General features: G+C 39.5%; 1 protein-coding gene across 4 annotated transcripts in view; it reads right to left on the minus strand.

The window, feature by feature from the left end:
- Positions 1-25300, minus strand: part of BICC1 (BicC family RNA binding protein 1) — a 285588-nt gene that overhangs the window by 239860 nt on the left and 20428 nt on the right. Inside the window, exon 1 of one of the 4 annotated variants that reach the window (XM_004427111.3) lies at positions 22630-23116. The exons of 1 other annotated variant lie outside the window; for it this stretch is intronic. In XM_004427111.3, coding sequence (XP_004427168.2) covers positions 22630-23116 — 487 coding nt within the window. Of the gene's footprint in view, positions 1-22629; positions 23117-25300 lie in introns of those variants that run through there. 2 more of the 4 variants (XM_087432180.1, XM_087432181.1) reach the window with 2 other exon arrangements.

Genomic DNA, 25300 nt, shown 5'->3' on the forward strand with positions numbered 1-25300 from the left:
TATACCATAGAAAACATTCAGCAATAAAAATCAATCAACTATAGCTATACCCAATATGGATAGATTTAAAATTTTGAGGGAGAAAAAGCCAGATCCAACAGATTATATACTGTATAATTGTATTTACATGAAGTTTAAAAGAAGGCAAAACCCAACAAGATATACAGAAATGCATATACATATAGATGGTAGAATTATATGGCCAACTAAGACAAATATTACCACACAAATGAGGAGAGCTGTGACCCTCAAAGGTGAGGAGGTGCGTATGAAGGGAGTGCCTCTGGGGCGCTGACAATAATTTCTTTCTTGACCTGAGTAGTGTTAATAATTTATTATTAATTTTTACTACATTTTCTGTATCTGTGTTATACTTCACAATTTAAAATGTTAAAAAAAAATTACTCTGAACTGACTGACTAGATTATTTTATAACTAAAAACTGTGGGTTTAACAATGTTAGGATGGAAATAGTCATAATAAAAGCACAAAAAAACACATGTATTTAGAAAGGGTACTCATGGTGATAATACACAGAATAATTCTATCCCCAAATAGATTCTATCCCCTTCAGTGTCATAAAATTCTCAAATTCATAAACACAATAAATCATATAATGTCCCTTGATTAGCTATTTTATAAACATGAAATTCATTTTTGGAATAAACAAAAGCTTATCAAAGTTCGTCAATTTTTCCAAAAGTTTCGGCTTCTTCATTATTCAAAAAAACTTCACAGCCTTATATTAAACAGTAGTGTAAGACCTTTCAAATGACGTACCTTGATAAATTTGAGTTACTAGAATACTGGACAACTTAGCCAATAACACAACTGAAAGAATGCTAGCTTTATACAGTTTCTTGCCTTCTTAATTAAAAATTTTCACAGTTTAATTAAAAATTTTTTTTAAAAAAGTTTAAAAATTAAACTGTGAAAATCACTGGTCAGCCAGTTTAACAGCCTTCACTATCTTAGCCTACAAAATTTAAGTAGGTATAGAACTTTTTCACCCAAAGATTAACCTCTCCCAACCTCCAAAGCAACAACAAAAATACCTAACATTTTAAAATAGCTTTCTTCTTCTCTATCACTAACTCCAATTTCACTCAGAGGTATGGGTAAACCAGGTGTGTTCTCACATTGGTTGGAGCTAGTAAACACAGACATCCATGGTATGCCATGGAACATAGAGGGATACATCAGAAGGAATGCTTCATTCTCCACCCTTTCAAGCACTGAACTCGTGTCCCTTCTACTGACGACAAGATGAGCACAATAAAAAGGCACTTACAGGGACGGCCCGTGGCTTAGCGGTTAAGTGCGTGTGCTCCGCTACTGGTGGCCCGGGTTCGGATCCCAGGCACGCACCGACACACCGCTTCTCCAGCCGTGCTGAGGCCGCATCCCACATACAGCAACTAGAAGGAAGTGCAACTATGACATACAACTATCCACTGGGGCTTTGGGGAAAAAAAGGAGGAGGACTGGCAATAGATGTTAGCTCAGAGCCGGTCTTCCTCAGCAAAAAGAGGAGGATTAGCACGGATGTTAGCTCAGGGCTGATCTTCCTCACCAAAAAAAAAGGCATTTATAGGGGCTGGCCCCGTGGCAAAGCGATTAAGTGCATGCACTCTGCTGCTGGCGGCCCGGGTTCGGATCCCAGGCGCGTACCAACGCACCGCTTGTCAGGCCATGCTGTGGCGGCATCCCATATAAAGTGGAGGAAGATGGGCACGGATGTTAGCTCAGGGCCAGTCTTCCCCGGCAAAAAGAGGAGGATTGGCATGGATGTTAGCTCAGGGCTGATCTTCCTCACACACACACACACAAAAAAAGGCACTTACACCTTGGGGTAGTGGAAAAACTGGTCATTTGAAGACATTTGTTTCTAATCTCCAGAAAATTTAATTCTAATATGTGTAATTTTGAGGGGTTAGTTTTTCATGTTTTTTTTTTTTTGGTGGTGCATGAGAGTACTAGATCTGTTTCTGATTCTGCCCTTCCAATCTATTAGGTCTCTGGTAGACTCGGGTGCTGCTACAAATTCCACAAACTCATAAACTCTTGAATAAGAAAAGGTCTGATTTGTATTTATGCAGAGGAGAGTCAGAGGTCCTGGATCCACTTTCCAAATCAAACTGCTTCATCATCACGGCCAACCTTAATTTCTCTACTTACAAAACTGGGAAACTAATTTCTTAAGAGTACTTATGAGATACTAAGAAACGTTAAGCTGTTCAAAGACTAATTACATATTATAGCTAAATGAGTATATCCTGACTTATAGCATAAAAGAGAAATGTATTAGTTTGTTAGTGCTGCGGTAACTAAGTACTAAAAACTGGGTGGCTAAATAGAAATTTACTGTCTCACAGTTCTGGAGGCTAGAAGTCCAAAACAAGAGATGCTACAGGATTGGTTTCTTCTGAGGGCTATGAAGGATGGCTGGGTTCTCCCTATGTCTCTTCACATGGTCTTCCTTCTATGCATGTCTCTGTGTCCAAATTTCCCCTTTTTTATAAGGACACCAGTCATACTAGATTAGAGTCCACCCTAATGACTTCACTTTAATTTGATTACGTATGTAAAGACCCTATCTCCAAACAAGGTCACATTCTGAGATACTGGGGGTTAGAACTTCAACAAATAAATTTTGGATGGACACAATTCAAACCACAACAAAGATGTGTATATGTGTATTACATATATGTGTGTGTATATATTATGTATATGTATGTATATAACTAGAACCATTCTTATCAATTATCAAGAATTAATTGCACTGAATGTTTTTCATACCATTTTTAAAGTGCCTCATATCGCTCTTAATGTGTATTTGTAACACAATGTAACACATTTCTACTTCTTTGCCTTCTAGATACATAACACAGATCACACATATACATCCATGCTTCATTGCTAAAGAGGTGTTTCAAGCCAAGTAGCTTGAAATAAACATTCAAAAGAGGGCATATTTTCCAGTGGACGTAAAGATTATAGTGTAACCAACAGGAATGTGCAAGCTAGCAATAATTTAATTTAGTAGCTGAGCCAAACCATGATAGTCCACTTTAAAAATATGGAAACTTGAGAAAGTGATAGTGTTACAATTGTTAACTATGGAATGCAAGAATATTTGTTTTAAACTTCAAGTTACACAAATCCATTTTGCGTATTTATTTTTTAAACGAAACGTCTATTCAGCACATTTGGGATTTGAGAACTTGAAAATAACTGAATCCTTTTTCCTGGTATGTGCATGTTAACACCAAATGTAAATGCTATTACGAGGGTCCAGTTACCACAGGACTCTGCCTTCGTGCTGACTTATTTTTATGCATCTCTCAGAAGGAAATACTCATGGTTCAGGTTTCAATGGATGAATGCTTTCACCCTTATGAACTATAGAAAGTGCTCCCTTTTTAAACTATTAACAAAAGATAAAGAACCAGTTTGACTTTTCAAGTGCCTTTGCTCCTTCATTTTTAAAACTTCTAAACAGTTTTTAAAAGGTCATGCCTGTTCATAAAGGTTTACCTAAGGCAAATCTGTCCTTTCACGTAAAAATTTAAATGACAGCACTCAGGATTTTTTCTTTTTTTTATTGTGGTCAAAACCATATAACAATATTTACCACATTAACCATTTTTAAGTGTGCAGTACAGTAGTGTTAACTATATGCAATTGTTGTGCAACCGATCTCTAGAAGTTTTTCATCTTACAAAACTGAAACTCTATATCCACTGAACAACTCTCTTCTTCCCTCTCCTCCCAGCCCTTGGCAACCACCATTCTACTTTCTGTTTCTAAGAGTTTGACTATTTTAGATACCTCATGTAAGTGGAATCATGCAGTATTTGTCTTTTTCTGATGGCTTATTTCACTTTTTGCTTAGCAGAATGTCCTCAAGGTTCATCCACATTATAACATATGACAAGATTTCCTTCTTTGTAAGGATAAATAACATTCCATTGTATGCAAATATCACATCTTTCTTCACTTATATCTACTGATGGACATTTAGGTTGCTTCCACCTCTTGGCTATTGTGAATAATGCTGCAATGAACATGGGTGTGCAGATATCTCTTTGAGATGCTGTTTTCAATTCTTTGGGATATATATACCCAGAAGGAGGATTGCTGGATCATATAACTCCATTTCTAATTTTTCAAGGAAACTTCATACTGTTTCATAGCAGCTGCACCATTTTATATTCCCACCAACAGTGCACATGGGTTCCAATTTCTCCACATCCTCACCAACATTTGTTATATTTTCTGGTTTTTTGGTAATGACTATCCTAACAGGTGTGAGGTGATATCTCATTGTGGTTTTGAATTGCATTTCCCTAATGATTATTTGATGTTGAGCATCTTTTAATATGTTTGTTGGCCATTTGTAAATTTTCTTTGGAGAAACTACCATTCAAGTCCTTTGCCCATTTTTAAATTATATTGTTTTTGTTACTGAGCTGTAGGAGTTCTTTATATATTATGGATATTAACCATTTATCAGATATATGGTTTGCAAATACTTTCGCCCATTCTGTAGCTTGCCTTTTCACTCTGTTGTTTCATTTGCTGCGCAGAAGTTTTAAAGTTTAATATCATTTCATTTGTCTATTTTTGCTTTTGACATTTGGTGCTTTTGGTGTTATATCCAAGAAATAATGGCGAAATCCAGTGTCATGAAGTTTATCCCCTATGTTTTCTTCTAGGAGTTTTACAGTTTCAGGTCTTACATTTAGGTCTTTAATCCATTTTGAGTTAATTTTTGTGCACGGGGTAAGGTAAGGGTCCAACTTAACTCTTCTGCATGTGGATATCCAATTTTTCTAACAGCTTTTGTTGGAGACTATCCTTTCCCCATTGTGTAGCCTTGGCACCATTGTCAAAGACCATTTGACCACACATGGGAAGGTTTATTTCTAGGTTCTCTATTGTGTTCCATTGGTCTATATGTCTGTTTCTATGCCAGTACCACACTGTTTTGATTACTGTAGCTTTGTAATATGCTTTGAAGTCAGGAAATGTGAGGACTCAAACTTGGTTCTTCTTTCTCAAGATTGTTTTCACTGTTCAGGTCCTTTGAGATTCCATATGAACTGTAGAATAGTTTTCTTCTATGCAAAAAATGACAGTGATATTTTGATGGAGTTTGCATTGAATCTCTGTATCACTTTGGGTAGTACGGACATTTTAACAATATTAAGTCTTCCAATCAATGAACAACAATGTCTTTCCATTTATTTGTATCTTCTTTAATTTCTTTCAGCAATATTTTACAGTTCTCAATGTGCAAGTCTTTCACTTCCTTAGTTAAGTTGATTTCTAAGTATTTTATTCTTTTTGATGCTACTGTAAATGAGACTGTTTTCTTAACTTCCTTTTCAGATTGGTCATTGTTAACGTATAGAAACACAACTAATTTTTGCATGTTGATTTCATATCCTGCAACTTTGCTGAATTCACTTATTAGTTTTTAACAGTTTTTTGGTGGAATCTTTCTATATACAAGATCATGTCATCTACAAACAGAGATAACTTTACTTCCACCTTTCCCATTTGGATGCCTTTTATTTCTTTTACTTGTCTGACTGTTCTGGCTAGAATTTTCAGTACTATGTTGAATAGAAGTGGTGAAAGTGGGCATCCTTGCCTAGTTCCTGATCTGAGAGAAAAAGTTTTCAGTTTTTCATCAAGTGATGCTAGCCGTGGGCTTGTCATAAGTGGCCTTTATTACGCTGAGGTAATTTCCTTCTATTCCCAGTTTGTTAAATGTTCTTATCATGAAAGGATGTTGAATATTGTCAAATGTTCTTTCTGCAACAATTGAGATGATCATGTGGGTTTTGTCCATCTCTTAATGTGGTGTATTACAATGACTGATTTTTATATGCTGAGCCATTCTTGCATTCTAAGAATAAATCCCACTTGGACATGATGTATAATCCTTTTAATGTGTTGTTAAATTTGGTTTCCTAATATTTTGTTGAGGATTTCTGTATCAGCACTCATCAGAGATATTGGTCTGTAGTTTTCTTTTCTTGTAGTATCTTTGATTTCGGCATCAGGATAATGGGGTCCTCATAGAATGAGCCTGGAAATCTTCTCTTCTCAATTTTTTGGAAGAGTTTGAGAAGAATCGCTATCAATTCTTCTCTAAATGTTTAGTAGCATTCTCCAGTAAAGCCAACCAGCTCTGGGCTTTTCTTTACTGGGAGGTTTTTAATTACCGATTCAATCTCCTTACTAGTTATAGCTCTGTTCAGATTTTTTATTTCTTCATGATTCAGTCTTGGTAGATGGTATGTTTCTAGAAATCTGTCCATTTCTTCTAGGTTATCCAATTTGTTGGCATGGTTCACAGTAGTCTTTTATGATGCTTTTTATTTCTGTGGCATCACTTGTAATGTCTCCTCTTTCATTTCTGATTTTTGTTATTTGAGTGTTTTTTCTTTGCGTAGCTAAGAATTTGTCAATTTTATTGATCTTTTCAAAGAACCAACTCTCATTTCACCGATTCTTCTATTCTCTATTTCATTGATTTCTGCTCTAATCTTGATTATTTCCTTCCTTCTGCTAACTCTGGGTTTAGTTTGTTTTCTTTTTCTAGTTCCTTGAGTTTTAAAGTTAGGTTCTTAATTTTAAATCTTTCTTCTTTTTTTAATGTAGGCATTTACCACTATAAACTTCCCTCTTTGTACTGCTTTTGCTGCATCCCATAGTTTTGATATGTTGTATTTTTATTTTCCATGCCTCAAGATATTTTCTAATTTTGCCTCGGTTTTCTTCTTTGATCCACTGATTGTTCAGGAGTGTGTTACTTAATTGCCACATATTTGTGAATTTTCCAGTTTTCTTTTTGCTATTGATTTCTAGTTTCATTCCACTGTGGCCAGAAAAGATACTTAGTATGACTTCAATCTTCTGAAATTTGTTAAGACTAGTTTTGTGGCCTAACTTGTGATTTATTCTGGAGAATATCCCACTTGAGAAGAATATGTATTCTGTTATTGCATGATGTATTCCATAGGTCCAATTGGTCTATCATGTTGTTCAAGTCTCTGTTTCCTTGTTAACCTTCTCTCTGGTTGATCTACCCCTTATTGCAAGTGCAGTATTGAAATCTCCTACAATTATTGTATCACTATCTATTTCTCCTTTCAATTCTGTCAATGTTTGCTTCATATAATTGGGTGTTCTGCTGTTAGATGCACATATTTATAATTGTTATATCTTCCTGGCAAATTGAGCCTTTTATCATTATACAATGACCTTCTTCATCTCTTGTGATAGTTTTTGATTTAAAGTTTATTTTCTCTGATATAAGTATGGTCATCCCTGCTCTCTTTTGGTTACCACTTGCATGGAATATCTTTTTCCATCCTTTCACTTTCAACTTGCATATATCCTTATATCCATAAAGTGAGTCTCTTGTAAACAGCATACAGTTGGATGATAATTTTTATCCATTCAGCCACCCTGTGTCTCTTGACTGGGGAGTTTAATCTGTTTACATTTAAAGTAATTACTGGGCCGGCTCTGTGGCTTAGCGGTTAAGTGCGCACGCTCCGCTGCTGGCAGCCCGGGTTCGGATCCCGGGCATGCACCGACGCACTGCTTCTCTGGCCATGCTGAGGCCGCGTCCCACATACAGCAACTAGAAGGATGTGCAACTATGACATACAACTATCTACTGAGGCTTTGGGGAAAAAAAAGGAAGAGGATTGGCAATAGATGTTAGCTCAGAGCCAGTCTTCCTCAGCAAAAAGAAGAGGATTAGCACGGATGTTAGCTCAGGGCTGATCTTCCTCACAAAAAAAATAATAATAATAATTACTGATAGGGAAGGACTTACTAGCCATTTTATTAACTGTTTTCTGTACGTCTTGCAGGTATTTTGTCCCTCTTATCCTCTCTTGCTGCCTTCTTTTGTGCTTCACTAATTTTTTTATAGTGACATGTTTTGACTCCTTTCTTAATTTCTTCTGTAGGTATTTTCTTTAGCAGAGAGCTTTATCTTTTCATATGCTTTTGTGTTGCTGTAGAGTGTCCTTTTGTTTCAACTTGAAGGACTCCCTTCAGCAATTCTTGTAAGGCATATTTAGTGGTGATGAACTTCCTCAGCTTTTATTTATCCAGGAAGGTCTTTATTTCTCCTTCATTTCTGAAAGACAGTTTCACTGAATATAGTATTCTTGGTTACATTTTTTTTTTTTTCTTTCAGCACTTTGAATATATCATTCCACTCCCTTCTGGTCTGTAATGTTTCTGCCAAGAAATCTGCTGATAATTTTACGGGAACACCCTTTTAAATAATGAGTCATTTTTTTCTTGCTGCTTTCAAGATTCTCTCTCTGTCTTTGACTTTTGACAGGTTGATTATAATGTGTCTCAGTGTGGACTTCTTTGGGTTCATCCTAGCTGGAGTCTTTTAAGCTTCTTGAATTTGGATGTCCATTTCCTTCCTTAGATTTGGGAAGTTTCCTACCATTATTTCTCCAAATAAGCTCTCTGCTTATCTCTCTCTTCTCTTCTGGGACTCCCATATTGGGTGTATCGGTCTGTTCAATAGTGTCCCATAAGTCCCTTAAGCTTTTTATACTTTTCTTAATTTTTTTCCTTTCATTCCTCTGATTTGATAATCTCAAATGAATGTCTTCAAGTTCACTGATTCTTTCTTCTGGTTGATCAAGTCTGATATTGAGCCCTTCTAGTGAGTTTTTCAATTCAGTTATTGTATTGTATTCAGTTATTGCTCCAGAATTTCTGTTTTGTTCTTTTTTATAATTTCTCTCTCTTTGTTGATATTGTCAGTTTGTTTATGCTTTGTTTCTCTTATTTCATTTACTTCTTTATCTGTGTTCTCTTGAAGCACACTGAACTTAAGACAATTATTGTGAATTCTTTGTCAGGTAATTCATAGATCTCCATTTCTTTAGGGTCAATTTCTGAAAACTATTTTGTTCCTTTGACCGGGTCATGTTTCTGTGCTTTTTCATGTGCCTTATTTTTTGTTGTGATTTTTGCATTTAAAAAAACAGCCACCTCTCCCAGTCTTTACAGACTGGCTTTGTACAGTGGAAGACTTTCACCAATCAGTCTGGCTAGAGATTCTGGGGCCCTCTCAAACCTTTTATGAGGATGCAACTTCTTTGGGTTAGTGTATGTAATTTATCAATTAGAGGGAATTGCTGGTTTCTTTTTCATGAAGTTTTAGTCTCGCGCTACCTCTGGTGTCTGTCTGCAGTACTGTAGGTTCTCTGGCAGCTCCTTTGAGCTCAGCAGCCTCCAGGCATCCAAAGTATGCCAGTTCCCCATTAGTGCTCCAAGTCAGGTGAAACAGAAATCCTTCAAACAGCCCCCAAAAAAGCTGTTTTTGCTTTGCTTTTTTGAGCTATTCTCTTGAGAAAGCTATTCTCTTTCCCTTTCAAGGGAGAAGCAGCACATTGGGCTTTTCCTCCCAACTGCTAGCTTTGCCAGCTTGTGGGAGAGGCTGATGTAGATTAAATGAAACCATTTTTCTTACCCATTTCAATGTAGCTGTTTTTGGCTTTGAGTTTGCCTGAGCATTCTCACAATGGCTTTTTGGACTGCATATTGTTGTTAAGTTGGTGTTTCTGTTGGGGAAAGAGGTCTGGTGTTTCCTATTCCACCATCTTGCTGACCATAGACAGGTTTATTTCTGTAATCTTATATTATAGCAAACTCAATAGAAACATACACAACAGTCAACAAGAATTTGCAGTAAAGGCTTTTCTTTGATTTAGAACAAAACATATGAAATATTTTGAACATCCACATCTATATCTCCTTTTTTGAAATTTTTTTTTGCATTTAAAGTATACAAAGATATTCCACTGTACACACTGTCTCATATACCATCTCATCTCCACTATGCTTCATCTCTGATTCCAGTCAGGCCACGGTAAACAGCTCTGTGCAGGTGTCAACCCACTTTGTGCTGACAGTGTCTCATCTCAAGCTTACACAAGATACACTTCTCACTGCCTGCTCTGGGAGCTTGCAGGATGCCTGCAGGGGCCAGTAGATGTCACATGTATGTAACCCAGAAGTGCAGGGGAGGCAATCTCCGTGGGGCAACCCTCAACCCTCTTCAAAGAGGGAGAGAAGCTGATAGACAAATGTTTCTCCTTTAATCCCTTAGATGGATGATTTAGGGATGTAGTCTCTGGGACTCACCAGAAATAGCAGATGCCCTCAGAGGTAACCAGCTCAATAATGTATCATTATATTGGCTTTGTCTTCTTCTTTCCTGTTTGACTCTCCTTATTCCCTCACCTCCTTCCCTTGAGAGCACTTCCCAAATAAACTAGCTGCCATAAGACCTTGTATTGCGGGATAGAGGTAGGTGACCCCAGGCTAAGACGCACATTAAGTAAGTAGGGCCTTACTCTATGGAATCATCTTTTCTTTTCTGTTAATAAGTAGAGGTAAGTTGCCTCTCTTCCACTGGACTGTATTCCTCTTAAAGGTAAAAGGCCTCATTCCCTTGTGCAGTCCCATAACATGACTTCATGATTTTTTTAAACACATACAGGGATTTCCCATTGGGTTTTTCAGATGACCTCACAATTTCAAATGATTTATGAGACAGTTTTCATAAGCTTGGAAGCTAATCACTTATGCAGAACATCCTTCAAATTCAAATACATTTTTATAATATTTTGTTGTTCAAGTCTAGTTGTTTTGACTTGGTCAAATATACTTCCCATAGGTAATGCATCCCAAATGTCCACCCACTGATAGTAAATATATTTTTGAAGTCAATATTTCTGTTTAGGTGAGAGTATGACTGCCAGAAATGTTTCACTACATTATAGATCCCTGTAAAAAAATAAAAACTCTATAGATCTATGCTAATCTTGGGTTTCCTCTTCCCGTATAAAAAATATTTTAACATAAGAAACACATTCCCCCTGGATTAAAATAAACATTTCTTTATATGATTCCTTTTGCAACACTTAAGCTAAACTTATATTTTTCTGGCTTTTTTAAATTAAATCATTATAATCAAGCAATTTAAAAGATAATAAAATATTACCAAAATATTGACTTTGCTTTGAATGGCACTTCAAAAGCTCAGAATATAATAAAGGGACCAACTCAAAACACAGATAATACAAGCTTTATTGATCTTCTGTACAAGATAAGAGAAATATTGTGTTAGTTCTCAATAATCAACAAGCAATTAAAACAATTCTGAAAATACCTAAAATTTGGACATACAGATGTCTTTTTAATTGAGATTTTAATCTAATGAACATTATTACATTTCCCTGCTACGTTTCTCTAGTGGTTTAGATGACAGATATAAATCCTGGCACATGAAGCTTGATAACTGGACACTTTGGCAGAGGAGAAGGAAAATGTGACAAAAAGATGCTACTCAGGGAAGCATACAATCTCCTCTATTCTTCGAACACAGTATGTCATCTAACACCGTATGTCAACACCAAGTCTCAACTATGGTTTAGGCACTGCCAACTCTGCTCAATCACTGTAGAAAACTTTAAATTAGCTAACATCTAGCCCAGAGTATACAGGGCACTGCAAACCTGACTGCCAAGATGTCAGAGAGCAGAGCTCCCAGTTAGCTCTCTCGTGAATACTTGTTCCTCCAGAGCCAAAACTCTCCAACTGTCCTCATTCCACCACCTTCCCCATTTGCTCTGAATCTTCATGTGTGTGGTACAAATCAAGACAAATTCCTACCAAAACCTGTCATGTATGTAGAGCTAAGTCAGCCTCCAACGACACATGCCAAGTACTGTTGGGCTTGTATTGTATACTGTGCAAAAAACTCAGAATACTGGACCTGGAAGAGATTTTCATCCAAACCCTGAGAGGTTAACTGACTTGTCCAAGGTGACAGTGTCAGTAGCAAGACTAGGTCATGAACTTAAGTCATCTACTCCTGGTCACCCACTCTGCTGAGAATGGTTTATTTCCCTCTAACCCAAAACACCTCAATGAGTATCCTGGTACAACGAGCAAACTAATATAAAAGACTACTCATTTTACAAGCAGATTCTCTCTTATCTGAGATGTTTTAAAATCACATTTAAACAAGTATCCGCAGATGTATTACTGTAAGAACAAGATAAGCCAGTGTCTGCAACTAAATAAATTGAAAAATTATATTAACCTTGATAAATTTCAATTTATAAAACTAATTCAGATCAGACATAGATATGAATTATTCAGCAGTAACCTCACTTGAATTAAGTTTTGCATACCCTCATTCAAAACTCCACACTAATGTCCTACCACTAACAGTACAACATTTTACACAGCCCTTAGACTGAGGGTGAAGCACGACCACCTTACATGCGGAGAATTACTCTGCCTTACTTATGTTTGGTGTTTCCTAAGGCCAACCACATGCCCTAGCTTTAAAGTTCCATTCCATGAGGTCAATGCCAGGTCCACCAGCCCAAAATGGGACATTGTTTTTAATCCAGATCCATCATGGGTCATTTATTCTATAAACATAGCATGGCTATTTTCACAACACTAGGCTAGATGCTGGAGAGGAACAGGAGATGAATTTGAAACATAAAGACCATTTACAAAGCACCAACTGTGAGTCAACTTTATCAACATTATCATACACTCTTCATGATAATGCTAGGAAAGAGGTATTATTATCCCCATCTCACAAAGAAGGAAACTGAGAAAACTTAACCAGCACTAGTAGAAGGCAGAGCTTTGGAGCATTCACTGGGAATCCGGACCCACCTCTGTGCCTACCACCACACTCCTCTGCATTTCAGCAGGGAACCGGCGGAGCAGTGTAACCTACTCTGGGGTACAGTTCATAATCCTAGGCTCAGATCTGATCTGTCTCCACACTACATGAGAGTTTAGACTCTACAACCGACCTTAGAGGAAAAGTATTGTCTAGATCTACTCAGAATTCCAAAAAGAAACCAGGGCCCCAAGTTTAAAGGGTTTACAGCATTTCTGTCTGCAAAATGCAGATCTCAACAGCATCTATAGTCCATAGGTTGTTGCATGAGAGGCTGAGATGACTGAACAGGCATAAAACACCAAGAACAGTGTCTCACACATAGTAAGTGCTCAATTAATGTTGGCTGCTGCTTTCAAAACCACCACCATTCCTCAGTAACCATATTCCTCAAAATGTTTTCCTTAGAACACAGTTCCAAAGGAGAATAAAGTTACACAATCATGTTCACAATAAAGTGGTTTATAACTGTAAAAAAAAATTGTTTGATCTAATGTACCATTATTCAACCATAAAATTTTAGTTCTGAAAACTGCTTAGAATACAAAAACATTTAATATATTAGATTAAAATGTCGACTACAAAACAGTAATTAATGCTACAATAGCAGCTACATAAACTCTGTGCAAACAGTCAAGGACTATACTTCAAGGACTACATTTCAAGGCAGAAAAATGAAAATAGGATGGTGAGGTTACTGATGGCTAATTTTCTTTTTAAAAGTTCCCTTCACATTGCTTTTTAAATTCCTATAACAAAAAATGTGTGCTTTGGGGGCTGGCCCCACGGCCTAGTGGTTAAGTTTGGCGAGCTCCGCTTTGGTGGCCCGGGTTCACAGGTTCGGATCCCGGGCGCAAACCTACACCACTCGTCAGCCATGCTGTGGCAGTGACCCACATACAAAATAGAGGAAGACTGACACAGATGTTAGCTCAGGGCTAATCTCCCTCAAGCAAAAAAAGAGGAAGATTGACAACAGATGTTAGCTCAGGGCAAATCTTTCTCAGCAAAAAAAAAAAAAAAGTGTGCTTTTAAGTTATTTCATAATATATTAAATAGATGTCTATTACACGTAACTTAATCTGAGTCTGTACGAAAATTAAATGCATTGTGAGCCTATTGCGTAATAATAATAGGAATATATAGGTTTGTGCTTTTCCCTCAAATCCCTTACAACAAGCCACTATAAACAACATGATGCCAGTTATAAATTGTGCTCCTAGACTAAAGTGCTTCAAGATGATTTAAGAACATGGAGAAAGTACTAGCTTCAAGGGTAAAGGGAATCAAAGAAAGAAAAAGATCTGATCTTCTTAACTTTGATCATCATTCTCTAATTACCTCGCAATGCTTCTCAAAGTGTGGTCCTGGGACCACCTACATTAGACTCACTCACATGAGATTCTTTTCAAAATGTAGATTCCTACCACCACTATGACCCTCAAATCTACAGAATCAGAATCTCTGAGAGGGGCCTAGAGTTTGCTTTTTTGCACAATCTCCTCAGGTGATTTTTATGCACAAAATTTTAAGAACTATTGATCCACAGACATGCTAATCAGGTAAAATAAACATCATTCAAAATTTTCAGTGAAAGAAACAAACAGAACTCTAACTCTGGATTGGTAATTCAATTACTTCCTAATTTCTCACAACCACCAGCTCAAATAAGGCAGGTTGTAGGATCACAGGTACAAGGAGCAGATATCTTGTGGTCTGCTGTCTCTTCTGCCTAACCTGTGAATCCTTCCAGAAAATAATTTTGCAAACTTTATCAAGAGCCTTAAAATGTCCATGCTTTTTGCCCCCAAAATTTTACTAGTAAGAATTTTTCCTATGAGAACAATCAAGGATGTATGAAGGGTTTTTAGGCAAAAAATGCGTTGGGCAGTAGTATTAATATTCCTCATCTGCCATTTCTTGACTATGTGCACTGCATCTGGCACTGGCGGATGCTTTACATATGGTATTTCTAACCCTCACAACCTAGAAGATACTTTAATCCCCATTTTAGAGATGAGAAGACTGAGGCTCAGAGATGTTATTACCTTGCCCCAGGCTACACAACCAATAAATGATAGAGCCAGGATCTGATCTCAGGCAGTTTGAGTAGAAACATTAGGCTCTTCCCATTGCCTGGCCACCTAAAAATATTATAAAATGTCATAATACTTAAGCAAAGTATGGTAATGTCAAGGGAATATTATACAGCCATTTAAAAATGTGTTCTTCAGGAATCTTTAATGAAATGGAAAATACCCATGATACAATGTTAAGTAAAAATGAAGCAAAGTGTGATCCCAGTTTAGAATTTAGGGGACTCAAGTCACACAACAGTAGGGACCATACCTATCTTGGCTTTGTCTGCATCCCCAAAGCCTTATACTGTACCTGATATATGGTAAGAACTCAGCATCTGTTGTAAAAATAAATTATGTGTGGGCATATTTTTTAAAAATCAGGAAAAAAAATCCACGATATTATAAGTGGTTATTGCTAGATTCTGGACTTAGGGATGACTTTCAATTTTTCTTTTTTTACATCTGTTTGTACTTTCAAGTATTCTATAATAAGTTTGTATTACTTTCATAATCAGGAAAGAAAACAGCAATGGCTAATTTTCAAATCCTACTGTTGAAACGTCTTCCTATACAATAGATGTAGTTAAGCTCTAGATCAACTCAATATGCAACCTAACATATGGTTTATCTTATTCACTGTAATACAGAAACGACTTTATAGCTAGAGAGTATTATCTTTTTTATACGCTAGCATCATAATGGGAACAGGATTTAATGCTTCCTACAAATATAAATGCCTTCATCACCTACAGTTATTAGTAGCTTAGTAGGTAGGAAATGGATTTATAAATGTATAGCATCCACAAAATGCTTCTATTAATGGTTTGTGCATTTTGGATACTGCCCTAAATGCTAGTACCACAAGGATTAAAAATCAAATGTGGTCCTTTTGCAGCATAACAAGGGTTTCTTGCCAAGATCATCCCCCCACACTGCAAAAACCATTATAAATTAGCATTAAAATTGTGTCTTTCATTCCTGGTAGTTTATTAAGCATTTTTTAAAAAGGAATCTATATGGTCACTATTATCCCAGGCATTTTTTAAGAACTATATTTTGAAATAAACAGAATGAACCAAAGTGAGCCAACTGGTATATTTTATTAGCTCATCACTCTGGACAATTTCAAACAGCAAAACATGGCACAAATCTGATGGTAATTTTACTATAAAACTGCCTCCAAAATGACCTCATCTTCTGAACAGATTCTGGCTTTCTTGGCCAGATTATACTGCAGTGACCAATCCACAAAAAGCCAAAAGGGCAGAAGCATGAATTACATGGAACCTGTCAATTCTAAAAGCAATTTGAGATGGGTAGCAGGCGAGAAGGAAGAGGGAGGGGAGAAAGGATATCTTACAGTAATACAAGGTAAAATGGACATTTGTATTATGTCGTGTAATATTCAATGAAAAAAAGCACTTGACATGGCAAAAACAGGGGAGGAAAAAACATAGAGTACTTATTGGCCCTAGCTCCTGCTTGTAAAAGGAGTAACAAGATGAGAACAGCTTTACACGATCAAAGGTGTCTCCTCTTTGGAATTTAGGTTTAATCCTGGATTATGCCAAGAAAGAAATTCCACCTCAAATAACATTACCAAAGAATCTAAATTTCTAGAGATTATCAACGCAGGGCCAAAGTTTCCGATACAGGTAAGCTTTTGCCTCAGTTACAACTTGGAATTTCTGTCACAATGCCCTCCGCTTCACCCATTGTGGGGAAGTTATGGGCTGGATCACTCAGCATTCATTCAGACCCCCTTCTTCCTTGCCTACTTTTACTAGAGAGGCTGGAAAAGAAGATACATTCCCAGAATCTCTTGTAGCAAAGAGGGACCAAAGAAATACAGATGGAAGTTCCAGAAGAGAGAATTCTTTGTCACTTAAAAAGGCAAAATCTGGACTAGAAAACAGTTTTTCTTCTCCTCCCTCTTCCCTGCACAGACCACTGATGTACCTCAAGGCATAGCCACAGCCAGACTACAACAAAGAGGCCAAAAGCCACAGGCTAAGGATGGCGAAGGCAAGGAGGGAAATCTCTGGGCTCCTTGACGCCCCTGAGCAGCTACTGGGGCCTGGACCTCTTAGCCCCAGATTTTTTGTTGGGTAAGGAAAATAAACTCCCGGCTTCTTTAAGCCTCTCTGTGTTGGGTTTCCTGTTAGTCGCAGCCAAATACATTCCTGCCTGCTAAAATCATTGATATGACAAACCATTCTGTGTTTTTACTTATCAATGATCAACTTAACCAAAACCCCCATAAGTCTTCACAGAGATAAGATTTACTGAGAGCGTGTACACTTGCTGAGAGTGCTTACTCCACGCCCATGAGCGCAGGGCTGTAACATCCATCTCACTTCATCCTCATGGGACTCTATGACAGGCAAAGTCAGGACCCCAATCCCTGCCAGTCTGATAGCAGTTCCTGAGCTCTTTAAAGCTGCCAAGCTACACAACCTCTGATGGATTTTTTCATGTAGTTTATAAAGCAAATCTTAACCTTCAATTCTGCACTCTGACCCAACTTCAATTGTCCTAACAAACTTTCTCACTGGAGAAAGACTTTCACTAAAAAATAAATCACCCCCTTCCCCTAAAAGACAGATTCATATGCAGTGTTTTTTAAAAACCTGGCAAGCACCTGCTTCCTAGTGTTTTGGAATCTTTATCCATCACGTAGCACAGCGCCACTGTTGCACGAACGTTCACTCAGCACCATGTGCCTGGCGCTGGGTGAAGCATTTCACACGCTTCGTCCCATTCAGTGCTCACAACATCCCCAGGAGACTGGACTACTATTGTCCCTATTTCACAAGTGAGCAAATAGAACACGTTAGCCCAGGCACAGTGTCTTCTGTGAAAAAGTCTCTTTCTAGACACCAATGAATGACAAGTTCAGAGCAACATAAAACTAGAAGGGAGATTAATTGATTTTGCTGCTAGTCTTTAGGAAAAATATCAGAAGTGATTGGCTCAGAACCGTTCAAAGAATGACAGATACTCAAGGCAAGAACAATTACAACTTAGAGGGTGTAAAGCCCTCTCATTCTGAGCAAGATCTAGAATTCCACACTTGGGTCTAATGTAGTTTTACCGGTCTTCACTTATCCACCTTTACAAGGGGCTAATGTACTCAGCCCACTGTAAGCTACCAGGTAGGCCAATAATAATATTTAGAAAGCTGTGACTGTTCATTTATCATAAGACCATCATTGTCCAACATACTTGATGTTCATTTTCAATATAAGAATGTGCATTCTATGAACTATGGTTTATAATGAAAATGGTTATTATTAATTTATTCAGCACTTCGTATTTGGCCAGCACTGTGATGTTTTACATACATCTTTCTTCTCCTCATCGTCACAACCACCTCAGGTTGTAGGCACTATTATTAACACCCCCTTTTAGAAATGGGGCTGCAGGTGACGAACTTTCCCAAGCTCCCTATTAAAAGGTAGCCCCAGATTCACATCCAGATCTGGGCCAGAGCCCTGTGCCTTTAACCACTAAGCTTCAAAAGTGATTTGATTTGTTCTTGTTGTTTATTAGCCTTAATCAAGCTTTAACTAGAAAACTATTAAGCTGAGCTCTTATTTATCTTCGATTCCAGTACTCCCCCATTTTCATATATTTTTGCTTCCTACTTCTCCCTGCTCCCATAAAAACATCTAAAAAATTATCTATTCACCAAATCGTAAGACAATGTTCGCTAAAGTCTTCCGAACTAAAGAGATAACATAATTGCTGCTCTTACTTTAATCAATGATGCTTGATAACCTGGTTTTGTGGCTAGTTCTGCTACTAAAGGAAGCAGCAGGAAATGACCCCCGTTGTGCCTATCATTGTAAAAATGCAACATGGTTTTTAAAGTCTTTCACAGCAATATCCTAAAAGCCCACCAGATGTCAACCTCAGTTCCTGAAAATAGGCCATATCTTCCCTTGTAACATTTCCTCCTCTCTATGATGAAACACAAGGGATTCAGAACTTTGAAAATGCCTATGCTTCTAAATTTTATGTATGAATTTTTCATTGTATTGCACACATAGGTTTTTCAACATAAAAAGAAAAGTATAACGTGGGGCTGGCCCAGTGGCGCAGTGGTTAAGTTTGCGCACTCCACTTCAGCGGCCCAGGGTTTGCAGGTTCAAATGCTAGGCACGGACCTATGCACCACTCATCAAGCCATGCTGCAGCGGCATCCCACATACAAAATAGAGGAAGATGGGCACAGATGTTAGCTCTGAGCCAATCTTCCTCAGCTAAAAGAGGAAGACTGGCTACAGATGTTAGCTCAGGGGCAATCTTCCTCACGAAAAAAAAAAGTATAACAGTGAAAACATACAAATTCCATGTTTGCCTCTCAGGACTCTGGCAAAACCAAGACTGGATTTCTAACTCTTTTGACTCATTTATTTCCTTCTTTCTCCCAGACTTTCTTCTATACCACTCTCCTCCCTCTTTACACACCATAACTCACATTTAATTGACTTACATGAATCAACAATATTATCTCACATGAAGCATGAAATCTAAATTTTGATGATCAGTACTAAATAAATTAAAAACTATTTTTCTTTATCATTAAACAATGCTGTCCATGGTATCCATTCCAAGGCTGACCAGACCCATCAAAAACCTAAACTTGAAAATAAATTCCCATTTACAAAACCACTGATCTATAAAATCAATAATCTTCATACAGATTTGAAAAAAAGGTCAAATTCTGCATGACTGTTCTAAAGTAGTTATTAGACAAAAAGAAAAAGTAGTGATTGTCCTCTACATTTTTGGCCCAGTGGTTTTTATGTGTATCAATTCTTTGACGATTTAATGATCATCCAAGAATGGTATTTCATTTCTTTGACTACTACCCTACTGCCCATATTTTAACCTCACTGAATTTTTGGTCCATTGCGTAAAAGAATTTCTCTACTAATAAAAATACAACCCATTAAAGATTAACTTGCCCCCAGGACAGTCTCTCTGGAAACAAATTCCAAGCATTATAATCACCAATTTGCACTATGTAGACTTAAAGGTAGATAATCTTATTTATCCTGATTTAAATTGGAAACCTGCACATATTTTAAGGTGACTGTAAAAAGAAAAATGGCAAATCCAAATTCACAATAATCAGAAACCCAACCAGGCAAATACAGACTTTACTTGCTTGGCACTTTTCAAATGAAAAAATTTCCACCGAAGAATATTTAACAATAATAGAATATTTGTTGACTTACCAAACTTCCTACCTTGGTCTCTATTTTACTTCCGCAATTATGAAACTGCAAAATGCTTTTGTTCCCTAAACATTTAAGTATATACTATATGTCAGAAATTGTGATCGACACTTGAAATCTTTTAAATCCATGCTGCAATATTTATTATTAATAATAATAAAAGCAACTGACAAATATTAAGCTCTTATCATTTACCAAACAGTGCGGCAAGTTTTAGCTTATTAGGCATTATCTCTTTTAATTCTCACAAGACCCTAGGGTCCCAAGGTCCCACAGGGATTTGTACCTAGGTCTGAGTGCTTCTACCGCCCACACTTGCTACAACCACCTGGTAGAAAGCAACGAGGCACATGAATATGCTTGGTTCAGAAAACTAGTCTTACTCTTTCAAACATGGTGGTTCTACATAATCTGACACCAGGAAACATGCATCACAAAACGCCTTGGTACACTGTGCACTGGGTTCTACTCTCAAACGTGTTCCAAATTTACTTTCTTAGAAGGCATAATTCACTTACTGGTGATTTTTGGAAAGTTAATCAAAGCACTGTGTTCAATCATTAAAGAATTCTTTGGAGTTGAATGCGAATACTTCATTATATATAGGTTGTTGAAGAAATGTTAACTCTGTTAAGACTTTCTGCAAAAGAAACTTTATCACTGCAAAGCAATTTGAAACCATGTAGTGTCAGAATACCATACGTACAAAGGGGACAGCCTTCAAATTTAAAAAAGGTCCCCACTCGTATGTCATTTTATTCTAAATGAAAATTAATTCAAAAAAGAAATCCACCTCTAAACCTCAGGTTATGCATGAGGGCTTCCTAGAAGCAAACATCACTGTTGTCACTTACACGTGCACAGGCAAAACAGGTAAGCAAGACGTAGTATTAGTAGGAGATCCATCTTTCACATCACTCCAAACTCATGTAGAGCACAAAATCGGAAACTGGTTGAATGGATGGGTCTGTGCTCTATCAGTTCAATCCAAACAATCTCACAACAATATTTTTCTGAGTAAATTTAATATTTTGTTTTATAATCAGAAACTACGCAAAAAGAACCATGGAACAAACGAAATTACTAAAATGGGTTACTGAAATGCAACTGGGGCTTTAATTTCCAAATCCACTTTGCAATATTCTTATCTGAACAGTTCATCAACGAAGTAACTCTCCTAGAAAGTTACACAATATAAGGGGGAAAAAAGAGACAGAGACATGACAAGCACTGGGGATGTTTATCAATAAAAATAAGCAACAAGGGAGATGAGTTTGAGGCTCATCCAAAAACGCCTGCCAAACACTCCTGCTATTTGTTTCCACCAAGTTATTGTTTTGGAAAACATGTTGTTCTCTCTTAAAATAACCTGCTTAATTGTTCTAAAAAGCCACTACAGTTCCACCAAGGGCTAAACAGCTCCCATACTGTGATGCATTGACTGATAAAGTCAAAGCAAGTTATGGGTAAAGCCACAAAAGAAAGTTGGAAAGCTCCAATCCTCTCTTGATATAAGGACACTAGCTACTGAATGAATCCACCACGGTGTCCTTAGTGAAATGAATGTCTGGTCCTCTACAGTATTTTAAGAATGACAGTCATTCAAACTACCTTATTTCTCTGTATGAGGGAAAGGAGCCACACTGGTGGCTACAGGTAGGCTGTAATTAACATTTTTAAGGAAGGTCAAAATGACCTTGGACAGTTTACCATTCACTCTGAGAACTCCAATCATCTCATTAAAAATCAGCATTTGTTTCCACTCGGATATGGTTAAAGATGTTATGCCTGGGAAAGTCCCAGAGAAACGAGAGAGTTAAAAAAAATCCCAAGTTGTGAAAGACAGACACTTATAGTACACGAAGATTTTTATGAACTGAGCGTAACTCAAGATGTGTTTTATAAGCCTGTCAGGAGATGAACACACACTGTCCTCCAACCCAGCAGCATTGCCGGGACACAATCCCCACGCTCTGGCTGCTCACCCCCATCCTGGCCCCTCTTACTCCGGGTGGAGGCTGGGGGGCGGGAACTCCTGTCTTAAGCCATGACATCTGCAGAGCGTTTCCCAATAGGGAGACAAGGCCCCTCAGCTGGAGGAAGTGGATACTGACCAGAGGAGAGAGAGGGACAGAGCTAGAATTCAAGGCTGCCAAGGAGTGGGGAAAGTCACGCATACTTTGTGCGGGCTGAGTGGGTCTGGATGGCACAGCCCAGGTGTCCGGACAAAAGTTGACATCTCCAAAGTCCAGAACGCAACTTGGGCGCGCCCGTACAAACTCGGCCTTGGGCTTTCCTGAAGCCGGTCAAGTTAGTACAGCGTTCCCGGTGCCTGGAGACCCGAGAGGCGTGGAAGGGTGGGGAGTCCCGCGAGGTCTCCACTCCCTGGGTGTCCTCCGGCTCCGCGGGGGAGGGGACCGGGAAACGCAGTCGGCTGTGGGCCAGAGTGGCGGGCGCTAGGGCGGGGATGTCCGGGAAGGAGTTGGGGGCGCCGTCAGGGAGTCCGAGAACGCGGGGGGATGCCTACCTTGTAACATGGCCTCAAGTTTCTTCCTGTCCACGCGAAAGCGCTCCTCGCTCCACTCGGGGCTGTGCAGGGGCGCCCCGGCGACCAGGTCGTCCTCGGAGCCGGGCATGGGCGAGTCGGTGCTGCGCTCGCTGTTGGAGCCCGGGTCCGACTGCGCCGCCAGGTAGCCGGGCTCGCCCTGGGCGGCCATGGTGGGCGCGCGGCGCTCGGGCTCCGGCTGCGGCCGCCCCTCTGCCTGCGCCGCCGCCTCCGCTCGCCCGCCGGGCTCGACTGGCTCCCCGCGCCGCGGCGCTAGCTCGTCCCCCCGCAGCCGCCGACGCCGCCGCCAACGCCGCCGCCACGGAGCCCCCGGCGCATCCCAGCCCCGGGCGCCGCCCACGCCGCCCGCCGCCCCGGGTCCCGGCCCCGGTCCCGGGCCAGTGGCTGCGCCGCCCCCAGCCAGCAACGCCAGCGCGGACTGAGCGCGCCGCGCCGCCCGCGCCTCCATCCGCAGGGCTCCGGCGCCCCCTCCCCGCCCGCCGCCCCGGCAGCCGCGCGCTCATTGGCCCGGCCGGCCCACGGGGAGCCGCGGCGGGCGGGCGGCCCTGACTCTGGCACACGCTCGCGCGCACACTCACCACGTACACACTACCGCTCTTCTGCACTTACACAGATAAGTCTTGTCCCGCACACATCCTTTCAGAGTGCTTCAAACACAGACGCTCGCCAAGTTCAAGCACAGCGCCCTTCTGAACGCCCACGAAGTGCCCACACAATTCCCCTTCTATTTGCATACACACACTACGCCCTAAAACAGCCGCAGTCGGTCCCAAAAGTTTGAAACGGGAGGAGGGAGAAAAGAGAAGGCTTGCGGAAGAAAGAACGTCCACCTCTCTCAGACATATCTGTGGTCATTGCTTACATGCAGTTCATTCCTCCACTAAAGGTTCGAACCAGATCGCTCTTCTCATCCCAGCAAAGCGGCCAGCAGCACAAGCGGCTTACTCTTTTTATTGTGAGGAAAGGGATGTTTTATCTTGAATGAGGTGAGGAGCGAGTCATTTTCTGTGTGATTCTCAGGGAATAGACTCAGCTGACTTAAAAAAAAAAAAAAGGAGGGGAAGAAAGAGGCTCTGAGATTGCAATGGTGGTTAGCTGGCATCTGGGCCGGGCTGTCTTGTCAGGGACTGAGGGCTCTTCTCTGCTCTCAAGGTTAGTCTTTCACAAATGATGACCAGCAAATGAACCTCTGATCCTACCTGCCTGGGGCCAGCCCACCCACTACCACTCTCAAACTTGGACTTGAGGCACCAGGGAAGAAGAAACTGGCTTGCACCAGGAAGGCCTTGGAACTCTGTTTTCCTGGTTCACACTGATTCATACCCTCTTTTGTTTTTTGACCAAAAGTGCAAAGATTTTTTTTTTTTTTTTGATTTTTCGTTTTTTGGAGTAGTGGGGTGAGATAGCAGTTTGTCACTGTGCCACAGAGGAAAGCTTACTGGCTTACAAGGGCCAAGCCATGTCATTGGCATGGGCCTGTGGATAATCATGTACTATGCTTAAGGTTAATCAAAATTCTTATAGGTTCAGTTGCCTAGTTAACAAGAATTGACTCTGTGCTGGGTACTGTGGGGTAATTGACAGATGAGGAAACTGGGACTGTGGGAAGTCAAGTGACATGACTAAGGTCACACAGCAGCAGATAATGGAGCCAAGAATCCAATCCAGGTCTGTGTATCTGACACACAATCTCCACAAAACCCTGCCTTGTTGAGCGGAGAACCCTCCTGCTCAGAGTCACCTCCTGAAGAACCAGCAGCAGAGGAACAGCTTAACTGCTTGTTTCACCACCATGTGTTCCTTCTCTGAACTTATTAATTACTGTGGAAAGCACTAATTTAGTACCCAAAGAGGTTATCAAGGAGCCTTCCATCAGGGATGTTTACCCTCTTTTTCTGTCAACAAATATTTGAGGGGAAACCAATATGTGCTGGATGCCGTGTTAGGCCCAAAAAATAGTGACTAAAACCAAATACCATCCTTAGGCTCCTGGAGCTGACATTCTAGTGAGAAAGATAGCATGTTGACCATAAATAAACCACTCAGAAAAATATAAGATCGCATGTATATTAAGCATTACAAATAAGAGACTCAAGATATGAGAAAACCTATAACGGAGTAATTGGATTCAGTCAGAGACGTCAGTGGAGACTTCTCAGAGAAAGTGACTCTGGAGCTGAGAACAGAAGTTTGAGAAGAAACTAACTGGGCAAGAAAGGAGAGGTAAGAGCCCTGCCTGCAAATGATCATTTGGTCATAATAATATCCCTGAAGGTAGATATTACAATTAGCCTTGTTTTCTAGTTGAGGATACTGAGCCACAAGAGGTAAAATAACCTACCAACGATGCACAGCTAAGTTGTAGAACCAGGATTTGAGCCCAAGAAGTCTCCCTTGAAAATTAGACTTCAGATGCTCTATGCTTAACCACTAAACTATATTGGCTCTAATAGGATCAGCATAAGCAAAGATCCTGTAGTTGGAGGAGGCAGCATGCACTCCTCCAGTGGAGGAACTAAAAGAAGACCAGCATAGCTGGTATAAGAAAACAAAGAATTAGATGGTGCTAGCCGTGGCAGAAGAGGTAAGTAAGGAGTAGAGCATGTAAGCCCTACCAGCCAAGTTAAGGAGT

Source organism: Ceratotherium simum, chromosome 6, assembly GCF_057802395.1.
Source record: "Ceratotherium simum simum isolate JZ-2026a chromosome 6, ASM5780239v1, whole genome shotgun sequence".
Lineage (NCBI taxonomy): Eukaryota > Metazoa > Chordata > Mammalia > Perissodactyla > Rhinocerotidae > Ceratotherium > Ceratotherium simum.